General features: G+C 41.4%; 1 protein-coding gene and 1 non-coding gene across 9 annotated transcripts; one reads left to right on the forward strand and one right to left on the reverse strand.

Annotated features, from left to right (window-relative positions):
• Positions 1 to 556: 556 nt before the first annotated feature.
• LOC135494718 (sodium/potassium/calcium exchanger 1-like) lies at positions 557 to 23,758 on the reverse strand. Of its 8 annotated transcripts, none has more exons than XM_064782963.1 (15): positions 23,632 to 23,758; positions 9,896 to 10,068; positions 9,269 to 9,466; positions 8,794 to 9,035; positions 8,179 to 8,378; positions 7,681 to 7,750; positions 7,148 to 7,183; positions 6,667 to 6,723; positions 5,390 to 5,518; positions 4,953 to 4,988; positions 2,970 to 3,833; positions 2,422 to 2,669; positions 2,021 to 2,174; positions 1,657 to 1,821; positions 557 to 1,373 (listed from the first exon to the last, which is right to left on the reverse strand). In XM_064782963.1, exons 2-15 carry the CDS (start codon positions 10,065 to 10,067, stop codon positions 1,164 to 1,166), a joined length of 2,781 nt encoding a protein of 926 aa, XP_064639033.1. In that variant the 5' UTR covers position 10,068; positions 23,632 to 23,758; the 3' UTR covers positions 557 to 1,163. The 8 variants fall into 8 exon arrangements, with proteins under 8 accessions (XP_064639033.1, XP_064639031.1, XP_064639032.1 ...); XM_064782961.1 differs by lacking the exon at positions 23,632 to 23,758 and adding an exon at positions 21,772 to 22,288; XM_064782962.1 differs by lacking the exon at positions 23,632 to 23,758 and adding an exon at positions 19,133 to 19,216.
• Positions 8,574 to 8,647, forward strand: Trnat-agu (transfer RNA threonine (anticodon AGU)). The gene has a single exon. It is a non-coding gene; the product is annotated as a tRNA-Thr (tRNA).
• Positions 23,759 to 23,825: the final 67 nt, after the last annotated feature.

The raw sequence follows: 23,825 nt of genomic DNA on the forward strand, positions 1-23,825 counted from the left end.
TCCAGTTTGCCGAAGACAACATATTGTGCATATTTACGTATCTATATAAAATTACACTATTTACATATTTTACATCATCAATTTGACAAGGCTGGTGTATGCCTTAATAAATTTTGTGAAAATTGCTTATAACACACTTGTAATGAGATTGCAGTGCGGTCCACTGCCGTTGTGATTGCTATTTTTTCCCGTCCTCTGGCACGCTACCAGAGAACTACAACGTTCGAATGTACGCAATGCATTATAAAACCACTCATTTGAAGAGACATGAGAACTCTTTGCTGCAGTCATATAGTTCACTTTTCGTGTAGTTTATCATAGTTTACTCCTCTCTGAAACTTTCTACTTCTCCTGAAGAAAGGGTAAGATCCATCGAGAAAGATATTCTGTATGTAAAATGTACATAGTTATGTTGCGGACGTGTGGCGGTGTCCTGCAACTACGAAAACTGGTGTGACGTAACCGATGTACACCACCGTTCCGTATGTTATAGTTGCTTCTTTACACAAAGAGTTGAAACCATCATGAGAGCTGCTATGATAATCAAAATTAAATGTTGACTGAATGAAACTTTATTCGAATCTATAGAAAGACACATTGAACTACCATACAATGGGTGATATGAATAAAGACTAGCAAATGCTTTTACTTCAATTTTGTACAGAAAGGCCTAGTGTAAATGTACGCGGAGTTTTAGAAAAAAGCATTTGCTCGTCTTTATTCATATCACCCAATGTATGATATTAACATCATAACAAAATACAAGGTGTCGAGTTAAAATGACAGATAACCAGTGGAGACACGACCAGCCTGTTCCAGAGTCCAGAAAAGTAAAGGATTGTCTCCTAGAAACGTAAGTAAGATCAACCGTCTTTGCGGAGACGATGATTTATTTGCACCTGTAGGCATGCACACAATATTTGAGTACAATATCTTACCCTTTCGACTCCATCTGTTGAGAGACACTTGTAATGTACGGGTGACGTTTATCACAGTAAACAAAGCAAAAGTTGATTCCTGAAAGTATCGGAACACCATCCAAATGGATACACTGAACCAATAAAAGCAAATTGCATTTTGTTTTTGTTTTTTCTTTGTGACAAAAGCCCAACCAAGGTCGCACGCTATTACCGAGGCAAGCAAAAGTTTCATCTCCCAATAGTTTAGCAGAATATCTGCGCACAATGAATCTCCTGAACGAATGCATAGCATAGGAAGACCCCATATAGTATCACAAAAGCAATGCCGATTTGCTTCCTGAGTTTGAATCTGGTGATTCCGAAAGCGATCTGAACGAAACCCAGGATCAGAAGGAGAAGAAAACCGAATTTGGCGTGTGGAACCATCATCAACGGATTCTGTGACATGAAACACTGTAAGTGAAGGAAAAGCACAATTATATGGTGAAGAAAGAAAACATTCAGGATGTACGATTTTGAATGCAGTGGTATTGGAAAGCTTCTCCTGTTGTCGGAGCGTGGAAACATCGACACCGGTAACCTCTTAGGTCCCGGGTTCGATTCCCACTCACTGCAGTATACTCTGATTACTCATATGATAAAGAGCGAGACACGATTTAACAGCATCCTGGGTCTTCCATTTATTTATTCTCACTTCTCTAGTTTTTGAACCCAACAAAATTGGCGAAATACATACCGCTTTTCGCTCAGATATGAGATTTACTGGTCCTTTGATAGCAATACGAATGAGGAAGGGTAAGCCCAGCCCAAGGTTGATGTCAAACACATTGGACCCGATGGCATTAGACACTGCCATGTCACCGTAACCGTCCCTGGCAACCAGAACTGAACTAAGCGCATCCTGAAATATGAATAAAACCTTGTACTTGTAATAATGACCTATACTATAGACCTAAATTACATTGTATCTTTCATTCGGCCAGAAGATACCTCCTCAAGATAGCATGACACGGTTTGAACACAAAGAAGTGCGCATACAATTTGTTGGGCGTTATCAAAGTTTCTTCAGCAGCACAAATTTTGTCGCTAAAAAGACTCACCGGTACACTTGTCCCTATTGCAACCACAACCAATCCCATTGTGTAGGTGTCAATGCCAAGGATGCATCCAGTCCTTCCGACAACCGTCACTAAAGCAAAGCTCAGAATCACAATCCATAACACCGACATGATGAAGCTGAGCAAAAAGCATTTTCTAAAAGAGAGAAAATAACCACGTCATTAGCATTTGAGGCAACAGGCAACCATACTCAACGAACTCTGGCAGTACCTCTGGGAGTTCAAAATGAACAACCAAGGACATTCACGACTTATCCGTACATCCAGTAGCTATTTTAGCTTTTAAAAGCAAAGCATGAGCTTATTTCTAGAGTAAAGCTGTTCGCGTTGAGACAGTCGTGTAGGGGCTAACCGGAGAACGCTATCGAACTACTAGCACTTACCTATTGTGCGGTTTTGAGCAATCCGGAACTGTCCACGTGAATAGACATATAAACGGGAAGGACACGACGAAGAGTATATATTTGAGGATATAGATCGACCACGGCCCGAACCCGGCCTTGCTGCAGTATTTTCCCTTGGCTGCAGCCTCCTCATTGCTGGGCGGGGCGCCCCGAAGCTCGATACAGCACGCGCACGGACAGATTTTCATGGTCCTTTCTACTTCCTCTTCTTCTTCGACTACGTGGTTCTAAAGGAGAGATGGTAACGAATAAAGTGTTTATATCATTCAAGTGGTAGGCAAGCGGTGGGTTCTTTTGATAGGCAAGTCACTGAAGCAGTTAAGTCGGTTAAACCCTTGCCCGAGCCTGTGCCAGTAGGGACACCGACTTCTTCAGAGCTGTAATAAGACAATAAAGTGCATGAAGTCTGCGTTCAGCCACACCGTCAACCTCTGTGATGACTGGATGGCTGGATTGTACTATTTCCTATTGTTATAATAGAGTGAGTTGTCCAACTCAGTTTTTATTGAGAGAAAATGATGTGATACCTTTCCGTCGCCATTCTTGCAGCTTCCCTCGGAGTCCTCTTCTTCGGCAATGGCTCCCTCGTGGGGTTGGTAGGCGTGCAGCGACTCGGTCAAGGAATTACTTGGGAGAGCCTGTTTTTCGGAGTGATCAGAAGCAGTGCCGTGGTGAGAGACAGAAGGTGCCAATACAGTGTGGTCAGAAAGGGTGTCGGACGACTCGCCCGTAGTGTTAGTAATAGGAAGTGAAGGTTTAGAAGGAGGAGGTTCAGTAGTGATAGGGGGTAGTGCGGGAATATTGGGTAGATTCATGCAATCAAGGGAAGTATGAGTGTCAGCCCTGTTTAATGGCGGTAAGGGTTTCCTTCGCTGATTGCCTGCTGCATTTATTTGCAACTCTGAATCCTGGAAGCCTGAGTTTGCCGTGCCAAGGAGCGATTTCCCGCTACCAGGATGCGACGTGTTGGAACTGTTAGTGTTACCCTGCTGGTATCTGACGTTTTCAAGCGAACTCGTCGAATCGAGGGAATTCCTCACTTTATTTATTTGTTTCATTAGTTCTAGTGTGTCTTCTATCGTTGTAACTTTGTGCACATCAGCCATAAATTTGTCTTTTGGTGGATATCTAAAATCTACAGAGCCACGTTTTTCGTCTCCACTAGAATAGGAGGAACCAGTCCTTTTTCGGAACACATGTGGAGGCCTAAGGAAGTCCTCGTTTATGTAATCGTTATATATCGGTGAATCGTGAAGATCAGTTCGACTTGTGTCGTTGCTGGGAATGTAACTGGGTTCTGTGCTTTGGAACCCACTATCTTTGTTGAATTGTTGGAAGGGTGATAGGCCCGGGGTCCCTGGGGGCGAATGGGGAGGAGTCCCTGCTCCCGTCTAAAGGCGATTAGAAGGAAACAGACACAAAGGAGAAGGAGGTGAAGACGGGGTTGCGTGAGATAGGTGAGTAAGGTTATGGTGTGGGAAAAAGAATGCAGAACATTTGTTAGTATGAACATTGTATCCACTTCAAAAAGCATTGAGGACGGCTATTTGCAAGACCTTCCCATGTTCCCGTGTCCTCATAATCCGCTTTTACTTTTCCTCATAGTCCGACAGAAAAATGTATCTTCGAACAACCACACGTTGGATATATCTTACAAATAACCGCCACAACAACATTAGTATGCAATTTCTTCTTCGAACGCAGTCAGAGGAGCACAATGATATTAGTTCATGCCCAAAGCCGCAATCCCATCCAATTCTACACATGCAGGTTGCAGGGAGCCCATGCAAGTTGGTGATCGATGGAGGCTTTTTTCTTTAGAGCTTATTCCTGACGCGAAACGCGAAATCTCTAATGACTTCTTCGTTCTTGTTCTACCTCATCTTATTTCTTTATTACCATTGCCTTGATCTCTGCCTGCTCATGATATTGTTCCCTAACACGTGTATGATAGGGGATTACTAATTAGGGATATTAAGTTTTGTATATAATGCACGTTTTACATCTAACCTGTTCGTCCACGGAAAAAATCTGGTCAAGTAAAAAAAATCGTTAGTGCCAAGAAGATAGATTGTCCGAGTCAACAGACACGGCATCAGAAAAGCATGCACACCCACAATACAATCTTCAAAAAACAAATCCATGTACAAACTCACGAACGGAACATGCAGTGTCAATTTGAAAGTATGGGTATCGTTCAGTAGTCTTCTGTCTGAGTCTGACGATTTTCGATATATTTTGTTGTCTTATTCAAAAATTAGTGCAGTGACTTTTCAATCTTTTAACCCCTTGGAAACACCACGATTGCATTTTTTTTCTGAATACTGGTGTCATTTTTCTCAAATGTTGATAAGAGACGGACCAAGAAATATTATTCCAATGGCCCTGTGTTCAGACTGACTGATCCTTCGTACATTGCGCGCATGGCAGCTGGGACGGAACAAATTCACATAAAAACACCACTGCAAGCATGCACAGCAACAGTTATAAGTTAGTAAGTTAAAGCATACTCCTATCGCCGCTCGGGCCACTGAAGAGGCAGTGTACTGAAAGTCGTAAATTTTCTCTTGTAAGCGAGCAAGCGATGGGGTCATGCAAATTTACTCATCAGCACTGACATTATATTCCATCAATAACTATTAGTGGTTAAGCATTATTCGCCTAATAGATTATCTGGATGAGAGAACCTGACTTAGGCATGCTTTGCATAAAATAACGTTAGGAAATCAACAGACTGAGATTCCCAAATATCGCGTTGTGCTTAGGCGAATTCTAATGAACATTAACCAAGATAGCATAATATTTATCCAAGGGAGTTGTCTGAGGAACGCCTGTGACATTGACCACGGCGTTTCGGTTAATACTTGACTGCCTGATGGACAGAAATGTCCACTGCCTCGTGCTTATCAGTCTCATTATCTGCTCCCTTATCTTGGTTCATACTTACAAAGCTTCCGGAGATTGATCCTTGTCGAGTGTGATGAAAGATATGTTTGTCGGCATTTGCCACGTCTGCTGTGGATGACCTGTGCGAGATGATGGAGAGTCTCCTGGCGTGGCCGCCGGACATGGACACCTGAAATTGGATAAGGAAGGGCATTAGTTCCTGTGGGTACAACAACATCTGGCCCGTTTGTCGTGGTAACCCGAAGTTAAACACTTGAAGATGATTGGCTTAATCAAAAGGCACTTTTATCTTCTGTTGCTATGTGGTAGAAATACTGTAGACTGTCCAAATGGTCAATTTGTTTTCTTTTAGGAGGTGAGCAATTCATAAAAATGTTAAATGCATCGACCTGTAATTTTTTACGTAAATGATACGAAATATAGATTTTACCTTGGTGGACATCGACCAACATACAATTGACGCAGAGCGGACGTTCTACATTGAGTGTATTCGCTAACTACAAGGCTGGGCTACATAAACACAGTACGTATGCATTGGCAAGCTTGTATAGATTTCGAATTTCGCATAGTGTTAGTTGGTACATTCCTCTCAGTCTCAGTCTCATCTCGTCTCATAAGTTATGTACACTAATTAATTTTAATAGGCTACTGTATAAAAACCGATCGTCAAGGAGGTTTGGATGCAACTTCTGATAACGAACATGAACACAGAGAGCAAGATTTTAAAAAATATACCAAATATGACATTGGATATTTTGCATTTATCCGATCCGAGAAATTCCGAAAAAACTGTAATGATGGACTGTTGAGACGCTCAAGTTTTTTGGGTTCAATTCGAGTGCACTGATTTTGCACGCTGCTGCAGACACATATAACTGCGGTAAAAAAAACCACAGAAAAGAAAAAGTGTGCACCACACCAAGAAAGCGCTTCAAGCTTATTGTGCGTTAAAAGGATTTAACGAGCTTTTTAAGTGCCAAAAGAGAAATCCGTGTTTGTCATCAGTGACTCCAACGATAGTCGAGACTGATAACTGCCCGTGTGGACAATTGGAAAAGGTAAGGCGTACAGGATAAAAGATGAAGGATCATCACTCGTTACATTCAATAATGCAATCTCTATTCTACAGAAGGTCAGAAACTGTAACAAAAATGTAGCACACGATTTATTTGAAAATTATACCAACTCAAGATGCAAATTTCAGATTTATTTCTCTGTATTTGTTTCATACTGCTAAACATGTTCATGCTATTTTTCTACAGTCAGACCACTCACTGAAGGCTTAAAACGCACTTACCTACAAACAGACATACTTACTTCGGTTACATTATGATCATTTACATCAATAAACTGCTTTTCTATTACTCCATTGGCCTGAGGTGATAAGTTTTAGATTTTCATATACCAAATCAAAAGTCTCAATACTGCCGAGATTGCAAGAAATATTTGGTTCAATCCAAACCTCTTAGTGTTGATATATATAGATGGTTACCACTACCAGTGGTTATTCTTTGCTTTTAGGTGTTGGTCGATTTGGACAACAATTTACAGAGGAATTGTGGAGTCTCACAACGTCAAAAACTGGCGTTCACCACTGGTCAAAACTGCTGAAAACTGCCAAAAACATATTTGGTAAAAATGACGTGCAACTACAATTAACAATATCTGAGTACAGACTTCGAATTGTGGATACCTCCGATTGTATGAACTAAGTTTGAGGATACGTCATAGTTTAAACTATATAAGTGTGAACACGTTCTCACGACATGGTGAAGCAAAGATCTATATATAATCTTACCTTTGTACCCGTATCTGTCAAAGTTATGTTCTTTAGCTTATAAGCAAAATCAGATTAAAAGAGTTATTTTGAGGTAATGAAAATGACCAGAATCAGCGTAAGTTTGTCTGAAACAGCCATCGTAATTTTTTTGGCGATACGAGATAGCGTAAGGATCATAGGAGATGCTTTTGGTTTGAATGCACACCTTAATCGAGAATTGTGGCACATGTCATTTTATTCCAATATATACTGGCAGATGATGAAACGTTCACCCACGATGTAATAGCATGGTCGATTTACTCATAATTTGACGTCAGTAAGGATTAGAATAGAAAATGTTAAAAATAACTGCACGAAACATCATGCTTTTAGAAGACCAATGAAGTGAACGTTAGCTTCATGATCAAGGGATACGGAATTTCTTTTTCATAGATTCATCGCCGGGTACTCAATTCGTCATTGTATTAGCTGTGTTACTCTACTGCAGTGATTTCTGAACAGCCCATGGTCATACTCTCAATCTCATGGTTTCAGTCGCCGATCACACTTACCGATTTCTTCCTTTCTAGCTCCTGACCGTCTTCTCCGTCTTCTGTTGGTTCAACCTTTACTTTCTTGCAACTGAAAAGTGAACAGTTGATCTTTTAATGAATAAGAAATCCCTGTAGTGAGTGAGTCACGTACCTTTTCCGGGCCCGTGTGAACATCGAAACGACAACGCCAACATATAATGAGGAAAATAACCGGACGTCAGAAAGTATTACGTCACGATGCTGGAAAGGATCTCCCAACACGTTATGGCTTTCGCTGTCTTCGTTTTAATCACCGGATTGGATTGGTGCTATGCTATTTTAAGTAGAAACTCATAAACTCAACTCCATTACTGATTTTCTTGGCCTTCCGCAGATACGCCCACATGATTGGTTGCATGAGAGAATGGTGTTTATAATGCGGGTGGTCCATCTATTCCCGTCACGCTCCCGGCTCCCGCGGAGTCATTAGATCAACCGCGAACAATAGTCTAGTTCCTTTATATGTGGCAATCTTACCCAGTTTTCCATGTGGCCATCCAATCCATCAGCCTCACATTTATCACCATGATAAAAATGTATAAAATGTAAAGTACGAGCAAGATGATAGCCTCATATAGTTCGAGTACGCCATCCCAGCTGAATTGGATGAAGCAGGCAATGGACAGGGCATAGAAGATTGAGTCACGAGTCATGGGACGCCAGTCGAGGTGGAGTACCTAACAAAAGGAAAGATAAAAAATATATATTACAAAAAAAAACAAAAGGGAAGAACATAAACCTGGGTAAACTTGGTTAGCCAACAAACGTCATTTAAAATAATGACATCATTCTTATCAGTCACCAGCATGGGCCTGGCATGTTCTGCCATAGGTCTTGTTTATAATATAAAAATATGCTTAGCAGAACAGAGCGGCCACGTGGCTTAGTTGGTTAAAGCGCCTGTCTAGTAAACAGGAGATCTCGAGTTCGAATCTCGACGAGGCCTACTATTTTGCAAGGGAGAGAGGAGTAATGTACTATCAAAATCTTTTTTGCTGTTTTAAGGCCTTGTTTTCATGCCCACCCATGGGTATAGGATGGCAGCTTGTAGGATCAACTTGGCTATCTATCTTTTTGTTATTTCTAACTTACTTGACCAGAGAGCGCCGCCGTGAGGGCGATGATCACAAGGATATTGAACACAGCCGAACCAACGATAGTCCCAATACCGACGTCAGTCTCGTACGAGACTCCGGCCACGGACGTGAAGAGTTCCGGGGCTGACGACCCTGCCGCCATGAATGTAGCTCCAGCCACATCTTCCGAGAGGTGAAGCTTTTCTGAGATCGCTTCCAGTGAAGGAACGAAGAAATCATCACAGATTATTGCTAAGGCTGAAAGAAAAGAAATGATCAATAGGGGGTTTTACAAACAGCTTTAAGCTACATTTGTACATGTAGAATCAGTTGACTCCAAGTTCTTAAAGGACGAGGTGTGCCATTCCTTCAATGTGCTTGTTCTTACAGTGTATCACTAATAAACCTTTTTAAAAGTGTTTGACGTTTTTCCAATTTGTTGCAACTTAGTTTATAGATAAGAGAAAAAGACAGATTTGCCCTATACTTACCAACAAATACGATTAATATACAAACAAAGTAGAAAATGACCCACAACTCTTTCAGGTGGACAAGTTCATAATCACATGTTTCCCACTCAACAGCTGTATGATTGGCCGCCTCTGAAATTTCGCTGCAATTTTGGAGCGTGTAGTCATTGCCTAAAAAAGCAGCGCTACTCAGCAAATGACGGGAAGACTTGAAGGCATCTGAAAGTTAAAGATTGTCGTTTACTTGATTGAAATATTGACATGTCAGATGATGAGGAAGGCGCTCGTGCCTGATGTGTTACTGTGATGTTTATCACTTTATCAGAAGTACGAACTGTTCCTCATATAGTGTCTTTCAGCGTTGCTTATTGAAGCAGCCAGTAAGTGATTGCTCTTACTTCTCCCTGCGCAAGTGGCTATTAATACAGACTTAGCCGAGGTCCAGTTATGCCTGATCAGGCGGTTGGTTTCATATCAATCACTATCATGACAGTCATCAGGCTCGTTGGTTGGATTCGAATGCAGAATCCGCGTCACTGATTATCTGTATTTTATTTTATCATCACTATAAAGCGGTTGAAAAGTGGTCTCACTCTCAGAAAATGAACTCTTTTCCATGCCCGTTCAAGGGTAATACCCTTGGCTTACCTATCACATACTCTTCTTCCTGCAGAAACCCCGTTGACCACGCTAACAAACACCCCGTTATAAAAAGTCCGGCAAGAAAAGCTCTTCCATGCCACCGATATTTTTCGAACTTTTCTTTTCTATGTCCTATCACACGTAGCCAGGGCGGCCGAAGTTTATGTATGGATGGCATTCTGCAAGTAAAAAATAAGGGTCCATTTCAAAAGCAGGAAGATTCAAAAACCTGGGTCGCTGGGACTGGGACTGGTCTGGGAGGGAGGTTCGTGACTGGTGTTATCACTCCACGACAGCAGGGAGATAAGTGGACCGGACAGACTCAGAAATGGGGACACACAATACAAAAGAAAAGACACTAACCTGCCAAATGTTTCGAAGTTAAGTCATGCAAATGGCCAAAGAAATAAAGACTTTACATTTTTTCCAAATCATGGAGCCATTTTCGCGATTTTGAAAGGCTCGAACCAAGAATGCGGTGACGCACTGTTGCGTTGCATCGTCGCGTAACGACCTTTACGTCGCGACATTACGTCAGCAATGACGTTATGACGTCACTACTGCATTGCTTGCCGTCGACGTCATGACAACGTAAAATGAAGCCTTCAACGAAAAAGAAGGACTGTCGTCAATGTCGTCAATGAACTAATTGTGATTTCGAGAAACTAAAGTCAGGCCAACTTGCAATCTCCAAGCCCTCCTATTGGTAACTGTTGCCAATAGTGATACTTCTTCACTTTTACTACGGACCAAATGCTAGCTTTCCTCTCATTGGGAGATCGGCCAACTTGGCCCCTGCCTATCAAAGTCTCCAAGTCCAAGCCATGGTTACCATCACTGTCAAGATATCAACGCTCGTTTCACCGGATACTGTGGTTCCTTTTGTTTTCTCGTGTGATCAAACATAATGGCATTTACAGTCCGATCGTCTCCAAGCAGTAAATGGGGAACTAATGAAGTTTTATTGAATGGTAAGCGACTACGCAACTGCGATATCTTGACGAATTGATAACTCATGTTATGTAGGCTGTATCGTGTTTTAATCAGAAATAGATCAGTGAGAAATACTGAATGTACTTTTCAAAATGACACAAAAATATATCAGAAATGCTTTGGGAACAAATTTCTTAAGGCGGTGAATTAGCACGATCATTTGTAAACGATGTTCCCAATCAAGTGAATGCCTTCAGATCTAAAATCGCACTTCTGAAAGAAATTTATCACTCAGGGCGCGTCAATTTGCCTTTATATCAAATCAAGCAAGAGTCCACAAAGTCTTTTTACCTCGATAAAAGCACTGAACTAAAATTGCTCCTTTTGAAACAAGATAAAGTGGATTTTATTTTTAATGAAATATTTCACATGTCGCTAAAATCAAACGATGATCCCGGTACCTGTTGCCAAGGAAACCTGAATGCGGATCGATCGTTCGAATCGATGGCTGCATATCGTGAGACTCAGATTAAATCGTTTTTCATTGGTCATAAATGCGCCTCAGCTTCGTTCAAATATCAGTTACGTGACGGTCGTACCTGAAGCCTTAATGCGAAACATTCGACTTGTCATGTGCCAGAAGTCTACTGGCCTTCAAAAACGTGATTTTTTGGTACTGCGAGCGTTGATGTCGGTTCCAAAGGACCCCCTCCTTTGAAAATGTGGCACGAGATCCGTATTATCATCAAGTCGTCGAACCCATTTTTGTTCTATATTTTACAAGCGCGCACTAGACACCAAATCATGAGCACTACACCTACGAATACTTGGTCAATGTTCAGTCAATGCTTCACGTGGGGTTAGCTCAGGCATCAATTATTAACCCCGAGCAAATAAATCGTTCGTTCGCATCGATTGCTTTGACAAGTTGCCAAATATTTTGAAATCTTCGGTAGTCAGTCCTATACAGTCTGCCACCATAGACAAATGTTTCGTCCAATTCAGGGCTAAGTGCTGGAAAATAATGGCCGAATATGTAAATCGGCGTCCAATCAAAGACAACGCGATATCGCTCATGCGTAACTAATTTTGGTTGTCGTATTCGCAGTTAATCGGGAAAATGTATAAGGGGTGACGCGTGATTACATGATACGCTGTTATCCTTCTTGCCTGCCTGAACAACTGCAAAAGTAATCACCACAATTGGTTATGCATGGTGAGCGAAATGGCGTTGATTAGAGATCGTGGTAAAGGCTGGATGAAAAAGCATGAAGTGGCCAATCCACATTCTTTGAAGTGAGGTCTATGTAAACATCAAGTATAAATGATTATTTGGGTAATTTATCTGTTTATTACAGCCCAATCTCTTCATGGACAGGGGTAAGGATTATTGATGAGTGCCTCAGAAAAGGAAGCATTTATAGGCATACCTGAATCTGAAATCGATAGATGGATTCAAGGCGTCATCGATAAACACAAATAAACATTGGTTACCTAAATACTTATTAGAAAAAATGTTCTAGCGGATGATATATACGGTGGTTTTACCCCACATGTTGGTCGACACCGAAAGCGAATTCCATACCCAATTCAATCGACCATGCGGCTGCAACCTTGGATCTTAGGTAAGAAGAAGAAGAAAACTTGAAAAGATTTCACGCTGATTGCTGGTTGGAATACCTTGCGGAATTACATGCAGTTGGTGACAGACTCATGGTAAATTTGGCGTGTTACAGACGCCGGTATTTCATTGGACCGCCTGATTGTGGCGTCATCAAATAAAGCTAAAACCGTGCCAATCAGGACTGAACTCTGTCACAGTGACGCACATGTTGACCAATGGAATAATTTGGCATGACAATCGAGCCTCGAACAACACATGGATGAAGTATAGGAAGCATCGGTTCTTGGCCAAAGTATATGAAACTAGGCCGAGGCACTGCTCAGGTAATCCTTGTTGAATACCATGCAACGTCTCAGGTGAGCACCTCGAAATTTGCACAAACTTCCCCCAATAAGAATTAATGACACTTTTGGTGGAAGGTAGACTATACATTCGATCCAAGGTTGAAGCAAATGATTTCCCAAGCATGTTCAAAAAAAACTTTTTCAAGGTCACTGGCCTTTCAATGCACCAGACGACATAGGAAAGTCGATCCATAATAAATGAGCTATTTACCCATTGCATTATAAATTAAGTTTGTTTAGAATAAACACTGAAAACATGACGAGAGAATATTTCAATATTCTGGGTTCAATATAAGTGGAGTTCAAAATAGACTGTACTTCAATCTGTATGGCATTGATAATCAATTTCTCATGACGTCATCAAAGGCTGCGTATTGTTTGACACTTTTTATCATTGTAATCATGAAAATTCACGGCATCGCTCGAGCCCAGTTTGTGCACATGCGCATGAGCACTTCACCCTTTTAGCATGAGTTTATTTTCAAATGCAATGCCGACACTTCGATTCCACTCGTTCACAAAACTCAAGTATCAACATGAGCATATCTCTGGAGAGACTGGGAGAAAAAAAGACCTGGTGCACTTCCGCTCGCCAATAGAATCAATAGAATGCTCGAACAAAATCTACCTGGAAAAGCGCAAGCATCTCGGAGCAATTTCTTCCTGCTGGATGTTTACAGAATTATCGGCTGCTGAAATGAGCAGAAACATTAACAACTCATTGTGGAGTGTTTTCAGCTAAAGGTTTGGGTATCTTCCCAGTGAAAGTATTGGAGAGGATGCCTGGTATGATGCTGAACTTCCAGCGGTATTGCCTCAGTAGCCTCCGCTCATTTGACGCGCGTTGCCTGGAAGCTGAGCAATGTCACGGCCTGGTATCAACCAATAAAGTAATGAATAACTCTGATTGCCGCACTGAGGATACGTGTGGTGTCAGTGTGCTACCACTACATCGACACTATCCACGTTTGCATGAAAGAAGTATTTTTATCTCTGAAGCAAAATGATATCATGTTTTCTGCTGTGTGCAAAGAGCAACCTCGAGCTTTTCTCCTGAAACCCTCCCATAGGAAGACCATCGTACAATCATCCCTTCCATGTACTATGAACGCTGTGGAACCTTTACATTTATAAAGACTGAGGTTATACCCGGGCAGCGGGAACTGTTGCTATCATTTCTATACGAAATATGGATCAGATACTTTGCCACGAGGGTTGCTTATTCGAGAAGAATCCGCTAAGGCAGAGCCTGATCTAAAACTGTGCGACGTACCTACTCAACCTGTTGTAATCAAAATATCAGTGAGATACCGTACCACGAATAGAAATTTAGTGGTCAGTTTTTAGAGTAAACATGATTATTTATCTTGATCTACCTATAGTTTGCTCCATCATAGTGTGAAACCCGCTGAATACCACAAAACCCGCTCTCATTTCACTCAACACACCTTTCGATGGATTGTGCTCTGTATGATCTAAATTGTCTATAGATACTGTATAATGGAAAGGTTACTCGCTTCTTCATCTTTCTGAGAGAGGTTTAACGTGCTAACGAAAGGCACTTACAGTAACATGTGGTGTAAAAAAGTGATGTTTCTTGGAAGAAGGTCATAATGTTATCATCACTGTCATGAGCTAATGAACGCCACGTAATCTTTGCGAAATACGACGAAAGAACACTATCGATAATTCAACTGTGAAACAGAATCGAACAGAACATATACACAGGTAATAGATACATTTACATCTAAAAAACTACCCTTTCTTAGCTTTTAGGCTAAAACGTCTTAGTTTGTCATGACTTTCATGTCTCATTCATCACACGTAAAGCAATCAACGGAAGAGCTAGCCATGATATTCGTGTGTGTTCCGTTTGTTTTATGCAAGACACGTAAAGTAAGCGATAGCCGCGCATAACATGGACAATGCTATTGATTGATCTGCGGAAGACACGAAAGAAGGTTCAAGTTTCAGTGGCGTTCTCATGCTTCGGTGTGCAATATTGTAGACATACGATTGATTCCGCCACAGATTTAGCTAGACATGTGTACACAGAAGTCTGCAGTTTATTTTCACTATTCATGATTGGAATCGAATCATATTTGTCGTTTTTGATCGATATCAGCTTTAGTATCCAGATTCGGTGGTCATATTTTAACAAGCCGTTCAGTTCTGTATTAGTCTGCTGAAATGTTCATTTTGATAATTATTCTTTTAAAGGCTTTCACTGCTCGTTGGAAACATTTTGCCACCTTTGACACGAATGAAAAGCGAGGTCAGGGCAGCCGAGAATGATGTGCAAAGACCGGTTCCCTCAATATAAAAAATCTCTCATGAGGCCGAACTTCCTTACACTGAGCAGGACTCAATTAGTACGCCCAGGGGGAATGATGGTATAGTCATGATAGTGGTCTGTTTAGTATATAACTGTCATGGCAACGGGTGACACTGGATAAATCGTACTTTAAATTACGTAGGTCCATGTACATGTTAGTACAATTATGGCTGAACGTTGAGACTCTATTCGTGACGTAACCAACGGCTACCACCTGAAAACGACAGCAATTATGGCTAAGCTTTCGAAATACAGGTATAAACCGTACAGCAGTCCTTTTATTTGTTAGGCCCCCCAGCAATCTCATCACCAGACACGTAGGAGAAGGCTAACAATATGTCACCATTGCATTGAAAAACGATGTTATCTATTTTCAACTCAAAACTGATCTGATCAATTTGTGTTGTTGATTAATATATGCCCATTATTGATATTTTTGCACAGAGACTGGCTTACTTGCTGAGGCCTGGAACTTAACCTCATTGTAATCTTCAACCTGTTGTAAAATTGATATCGACATCATCATCAAATCATGTTATTGTATCCAGATTCTCACAATGTTACGTTGAAGTGTTCCTTTCGAGTGCAATGCATATTGACCAGTAAGTGTAATGAGTGCAGAATAGAAATTAAGCAGGTTTCGCAAGCCGAAGAGCTACGAACGTCGAAGTACAAAGTAGGCCTGTGTAAATGTACGATTTCCTTTGAATACGGATTCTTCATAACAAAGTACAAAAAATGACTTACGAGCGTTGTGTAAATGAATCAGCATCGAACTTGAACACACCTTAGATCTTCGTACGTCATACTTCGCCGTTTCTTCGGGTTGCGAAACCTTCCTAATATCGACCTTACATCGGGAAAACAGAGTCCCTCCCAGGTCATTCATAATAACATCAACAGCTGATCAAATATGCAACTGTCTATTATAAAATCCCATAATTCATCAATACAAAGTATATCTAGTCTCACTGAAAGTGATATACCTTTCGCTTGGAAATTTAATCGGATGATGACACTGACATATGAAAGAGATCATCATCTCGAATAGGTTTTGAAGACCTCACTAGAGTCAGAAGCGGAGCTGATCCACCCGAATAAAGCGAAAACTCTCCACTTACAATCATAGATTGGTTCGCCAGCTCCACATACCGGTTATGCTAAAGATACTTCTGCCTATCCACAACTACTTCAACGTTATCCTCATCGGGGAATGAAAAAAAATCCGAGTAGACGAGGGATTCATTGGGACAATGTCGCTGCAGGTTGTAATGTTATCGATATAACAGAAATCGATCCCATCGCAATTTGTTTTGCAGATATCGATAAATCATCGATACTGGCGTATTTGCCATGTCAAATCAATGAGAAACTGTGACAAGAAAACATATGCCAGGTATCGTTCATCATGGACGATGATTAGCAGATAGCCTGCCGAGCCGTCGACTTAATCTCCAATTTGGCGAGCAAGACATTGTAACAATTCCATTCGACCGATCAGGCCCGCCATCCCCTATAAGTTACAGCCTCGCCAGACAGCAATAACTGACAGGAAACCTCATGTCGATAATCATGACCTGCCATGAAGTGAACTGGGGAGGCGATAGAAGGGTCGGATGCATGAATTATCAGTCGGTTTGGCCAATCAGATACTTCAAATCCTGCTTCACCGGTGCAGCCATTGGGTTTAAACCAATCAAATGCAAGGTACTGCTGTGTGTCCTGGCCTCCATATCGCCATTTAGCTGATTCCACTCTTTCATGACACGAAATTTGTACACTTAAATGACAGATGCTTTGGGCCAAGTAAATCTGAAAGTACATGCATCTACCGGTATTCGCATCTACCATCCATAACGTATATGACAGGTATCAATCGCAGATAAGTGTGAGATCCCAATAATACAATAAGTCATAATGGGACGACTCAAGTCCCTGCATCGATTCGTTGGAGATCCAATGAGTGGTGTCAATGATATTGCCCTCACTGGCCTCGAGCTGAGTGCGACCTGCGACGGAGCCATGCCATCATGGCGAGTGACTGCAATTTATTATAAAACACATTGGTTGCTATGTTCCATTTTAAAAATGTTGTACCTAGTGATTGTGGCGTCTTGGCCACAGAATCTCAATCGGCAATCTCAATCTCAAATTCTGCTTTATATACTTCTTTCGCTTAGATCCAGCGCCTTCGTCCGTCATACACGAGGTGCCACTAATTAGCTTCTTACATGTCAAAAAGCATTAGAAGATGATTATAAACTCATATGATTATCGCCAACATGTAATGGCCTATCATTACAGCTCAATATCTATGCATGTTCCAAGAGTCATCAATCATCTCTTGTGGGATCGTTACGGGAATAGAGGTGGCGTGATTCCGGTCTGTGCATGTTAGCAGTGAAATCTGTGACAACACCCATAGCATTAGGTGATGAGGCAACACCCACGTCTTTCGATGATGGCAACAGATTGCTGATGAGAGGTCAACTGAGGTATGACAGATATTCATAGGGAACGTAAACTGCTTTATCTTTCAGTATGTTGGTCTATTTTCTATCTGAATCACCATAGGATGGCCTTCTTGCTTCTTTGCTTCAAACAAGTCGTAAATACTTGAAAGAAGGCAACCAAACAAAAGAAAGCAACGGACCAAGCAAACAAAAGAAAACGACGGGCCTAACAAAAGAAGGCAACCATTCAAAAGAAAGCAACGACCAAACAAACGCGGGCAAGCAAAAAAGAGAAGGCAACGGCTCAAACAAAAGAAGGCAACGAACCAAACTAAAGAAGGCAACTAGGTCTGTCTGTCTGTGTATGATATCATCATAACCTGAATGCAGATAAGTCAGATACAATGTTCTTATAAAATCAATTAAACGCATTCATAAACAGATGTAGAAATCCCATCAAACAGACAAAACGCAATACCCGGAGGCAAGGCATATGTAGCTGACAGTGTCATAGTATGTAGTTACAGTCAATAAAAACCTTTGACAGGTATGAAATAGTTGATATCCATTGGATTTTTGAGATGTATTTTGGGCTGATGGCAATGTCACTAGAAATAGAACAAGGTCGTCAAAAACAGGGTAGATAAGGTTATTCGAGGGAGAAAGCTGAATATCAAATAAATTTAACTTAATTTTCACAAACATTGCACTTGTTCCACCTGCAGTTCTTGCGTCTACATCCTCAATTGTGTTCTGAATTACAAAGCACGAACTGATGACCAACGAACTCATTCTAGTAGGGAATTGAACATGCACACACCTTTCGAGAAACATAGAAATGTACTCTCATGTCGATCAGTATCCCCCGAAGCTCCCACTTTTTTTCCTGTTTCCACCATTCTCGTTTTGCAATGATTTACTTTCAAGCGCCTCATGTACGCATGCCAGCTTCACAGTGTTTTACTATCTAAAGGATGTTCATCCTGCAACCAGTGGTTTTCAATATACTCTTATCTCAGGATGGAGGATGTTAGGCCAGTAGCAGCCGTTCCTCATTCAGAGTTGTGGCTTAAAACATTCCTGCAAGCCAACGTATAGCGCCAAAGTACAACGCTGAACTGTAATATAGCATTGGTATCGTACTGGCATCAAATCTATCACCAGTCAACTTATTTTGTGTCCGAGGACAGAAATATAAAATGTTTCTTCTGAAAGGTTCACACATAACTGACGTAAGATATGTTGCTATTGCCATTATATTATATATAGTAAATTGCCAGTGGCATTTCCTTACTTGTTGTATTTTATGAAAATCATATCTCTTGATGTATACGGTAACAAAGTCATTAATGGAACAGATATAACCTTTCTCAAAACGGCAAAAGACGTCACTGAACGATAATTTCGTGCTAGAAATGCAGAAGTGACCTTTCTTGGGTAGAAGGCAATAGCTTAAGATCTTGACTGTTGGCCGCGATTTACTGCAAGTAGAATTCTGTTGATGTTAAACAGCAATCTATATTTCACGATAACTTAATAATAAGATGTACTCACAGTTGTACTCCATTATTATCACAAAACGGATGATATTCAGACTCAGTCTCATCCTAGGAAGTGCTTTGATTACTATCTTCGCAGTCCACACTGCCGCGCAAATTATCGAAATGTGATTACGTTTTTCCAATGCTATTTCAATGCTTTATTTCGCATGCTTTTAGTGCTTGTGTGCTCTTGTCAAACACTTAGTTGATCGAATCCATAAAATTCATAATGTGGTATTGAATAAAAGCACGATACTAACACCACTGGATCATATTTCGACATCACACACTTTCACCTGTCATGGTGTTTTCTATTTTGTACTTCACTTTTATAAAGTCAGTCGCACACGGATTTCAAATCGTCAGTGAAGCACGAGGTATTGCGAGACATGAGAGATGAAAGTGTCGTAATGACGAAATATGATCCAGTGGTGTTAGTATCGTGCTTTCTGACAATCTATTGATTTGTGACAAACTACCATGTAACAAAAGTTTGTAAAGTTCGAGTTCAGGGGTCTTTTTCAAGATAATAATGATAATGATAATGATGATAAACGATATCGAAAAGAGCCGCACAACAGAGGAGACGACGCGATATCATCGCTTTTCAAACCATTTTTAGATCAGGCGATTATCCAATACGTTGTCCCTCTTCAAATATTAATGCACGAACACAGAAATAGACAGTCATGTAAAAACGTTTCGTTTGATATTGCAATTGTTTCCTCCTGTGATATTACTGTATCTAACATGACAAGCAAGTTTTTGTCTTCCCAGCACGGATTATGCATGTTCCTAGTCTCTTGTGTACAGTTTCAGTGGCCTACCCAGGACGGAGAGAGAAGGGCGGGAGGAAGGTACCCTAGAATACCCTATAATTACCTCATAAAAGCAAGTTAGAGTTAAAACTATAGCCGGGCCGTATGGGTGAATTGATTGTTCCATCAGTCTTGATCTGATTCTCGCATTGCTCGGATCGAGCTGTTGTTGATTAGGTATGACCTTTCCTAGCTCTACTGAAGAGAAGACTTCACTTCGATCAGAGGTGGTTAGCGAACATATCGATGAAGACTGGATCATGCTGTGGGAATCGGCGCGGAAAGAGTAAAATAATGAGAAAAAACTCCCCATCTTCTTCTATAAGCAACATTTTCAGCGCGTGAAGTAAGTAAAGTTCACCTTGTTCCTCGGCAAGAAGTCCCGCTGGTGTTACCACGCTGTAGCGGCCCTCAACCTTTTTAAACTTACTTTCTGTTGATATGATAACAACAACTCATTGCCGGAGAGAAATGGTGAAATGTCTGCATGCCGCAGAAAACGAAAACGTTCTGACGTTGCTATGACGCGTAAAGCATTCTGGGAGCCAATGACGCCATGACGTCATCGCCAAAAACTGATTCGAACGAACGAGTTGCGCGTCCAAAAAGTATCTTTTCGGCCCACTTTCTTGTCAAGGTCGTGAAATATTCGCCTTCATTAGTTAGCTTATTGAACTGAAGGAGGTGGTTTATCGATTTGAAAAGTTTCTTCAGCTCAGTAAAATCAAAAGATATCTAGATTGTGCACAACCTCCAGCACTGCAACAGTACATGTGAACCTATTGAAACAGCTAACAATTATATATTAACAAAAAAACAACAATATAGGCCTAATCATAGCCATCAGCAGGCAAAAACCTTACAACGCCCAGTGACGCATTCATTGCCATATTATCCTCTTCATCTCTGGAACATTGGCGATTTTTGTGGCGATAACTACATGTTACTTGGAGCTAGCCACAGCTGCTGGCTTGAGTCGTTCAGTACATTGCCGTTTCCTTGGAGAGTGGGATGTCAAGAAGGGAGGAGGATGATATCAGGTCACGTGATTTCATTCCATGTGGTCAACGGGCATCGAGTTCATAGTGCACATGGAGTGGCCCGCCCGTCACGTGGTTGATATCAGGACAGAACTGAGGCAGGTTTTGGCTACAATACGCAGTTTTAATTTTGTACATGGAGCAACTCATAGTTCTGACGTCATCACACCAGTGGGAGGTCTATATAAACCCAGCGTGAATTTTTATTGTTTTATAGGAGGCTTCCTGGTTTTCTGATTTTATGGTCGTGCAAAGCCATTACCAGCAAGCTGCATTAAATTCTTGCAATATTTTCTGTTGCCAATCCTATCTTGTGGCATAACATGGCGAGAACTGCCGAACTGAAGGAGATAGGCCTTGACTATTTGACTTGACCGTTCGTCTGGGAAGTGATGATGTGAGCAAAAGCTAATATAGGCCTTGCCCCTAGTCTTCCTCTGGGTGCTCCTGAGCATTTCGAAACCTCCGTTTCAGCAAATCTCCAGAGCCAGACACTCTACATAAGTGCACTTACTCCTTAAGGTCGCGGGCAAATGGTCCCGGACGTTATGGTTTCAATAACCTCGTCGGAGGAAAATATCTTATGTCAGCAATTAAGATGTTATCTGGTAAAGAGGACATTTCCCGGGAATGATTGCCGCTATACGCTGGAATGCGCCGTCCATAAGGCATGATAACTTTAAATTACAAAACATGTTGTTGTAGCTGACAAGCACTACGACTTCTTGCCATCAATGGGTGAATTGCTATTTTTCGTCTTCAAGCAGACGAAAGAAGAGTGAAATGCATCTTACCTTGTTTGCTCCTAAGCTCCACGGTCAGCTACAGATCGACGCCAGGAACCACCTCAAGAACTAGTCTGTATAGTTTCATATGCCATGCCGGTGGCGGGAACGCCGACTCTCCACTCAACCGGTGATACAGTACAGCCAGACCAGAGTCAGGAAACTTGCCTTTCCTCGCGGGGCCGTGTCGGTCAATGAATATCAATAAACAAGTCCACTATTATGACTCACAAAACTTCCTTTAACAATTCCTTCAACAATAACGTGAAATTTATGGCATTTCACAACAATTCCCGTTAGAACTCCAGAGAAAAACCGCCAGTTGATTCTGTGTTGTATCCCAATGTGATTGTATTATAATGTTATTGATTACCGAAAGGTTCAATGTAATTTATAAGCGCGTTGGTGGTCTAACACTTAACTCTACTGATCCGTCTGCTATTTCATATAACCATTTGATATGCGTGTCATACATGTCAATAATATGACATATCTTATGGAATATATTTGCAGGTGTGAAAATGACTGATTTTTTGCCGCGTCGCCTAACCGTTGCCAGGGCAGATGCTACAACACAGCGACAATGATTAGCTGTGACGTCACAGGTTATCGGCTGCTCCTGATTGAGCAAATGAACGCCACCTTCTGTGAGCCGAAAATAGATTCAGGCCTCTTTGATCGATATATTCGATCAGAATGCTGAGTACACAATGAGGCAGGGGGACTCATGTCAACCGTTTCAGCTGTTTCTGAGTTTAAAGTGTGCGCAGACGAGCGATTCGAATAAGAACGCGTATAAGAAATTACGAGCGACTAAATCGATGATGTCGGTCCCATGATCAGAGCGACAGAAAATTTCATTTTTCTGAGAAGTCAGTTGACCCTTTTTGACGACTACTAGAAGAAACGCTGAGCTTGTGTGTGCGCTCAGAGTAAAACTGACACTTTATCTTCCTACTATGACATATGACGTGAACGTTTGTGAAGAAAAACAAAATCTCGCTATTGATTTGCGATTTCTAAGTCACATATGGGCCTTCTTCGATGGTCTTTACCACACCCACATTTTCGTAACTGGGAAGATGCTCAAGTTTTGCACACCTGAGGAAGGAGACCTGGCCAGAGGGAGCACGAATCCATGACCAGTTATATGGAGATCTCCAGCAGCTACGCAGGACCATCGACTTTATTATAAAATCCGGACTGTCTAAAACGTGGTGAACGAAAGAAGAAGAAGAAGAAGAATTTTCGTAACGTTTACCTGAGCGTACGAATGTAAACCTCGCTACAGACTTACAAGTGAACCTTCCGCCATACCCACAATTTTTTTTCATTTTATATATGATCTTGGAGGCATTTTAGTTAGTTAATTAACGAGAGAACGATGTATTAAAAGGAATCACCGGCACGGGCCAAGAAACGCCGCGGGTGCGTTATGCTTTGTTGGGTAACCTCTGGCTAATAGCATATTAAAGATAACCTGATATTAACTTCGCAGACATTTCTGCCGACATTTCTGGTCAAGATTGATAGGTTATCGACAGTGCAATACTGGCATGAAGTTAATTATCGGCATAAAGCCAAGCTTAGGGCGATATAACAGGTAACGTAAGATATGGTCGAACGCCGGGAACGCGTACTTAAAGGTACATCACGGTCGTTTGGTGGAGTCTAGTTGGCCTATAGAGGAGGGTGTCGGTACCGCACAGGCCTATCCTGGTATCGTGGCTGGCAGAACTATAAGAGCCACGTTAAAGCATTCCATAGTTGCAGACTCGGACGAATTCGAGCCGGGGAATCTGAAAACCGTTACTAACAAAACATTGATGATTGCGGTCAAATTTGAACTGCGGTAGATATTGTACTCACCAAAAAACGAATGATTATAATCCTAGCAATTATCCTACTTTCGAAGGCAGTCAGACTACAAAGATATCCACTCGGTTCGAACTATACGGCAATCAGATGGAAACCCGTCAATATCCCCTCCTTGATCGATGAGATAGTAAATCAAAATTCCCCGCATACCTGTGGCAGATTCACTCAAAGAGAAGACGCACCGC

Source organism: Lineus longissimus, chromosome 10, assembly GCF_910592395.1.
Source record: "Lineus longissimus chromosome 10, tnLinLong1.2, whole genome shotgun sequence".
NCBI lineage: Eukaryota > Metazoa > Nemertea > Pilidiophora > Heteronemertea > Lineidae > Lineus > Lineus longissimus.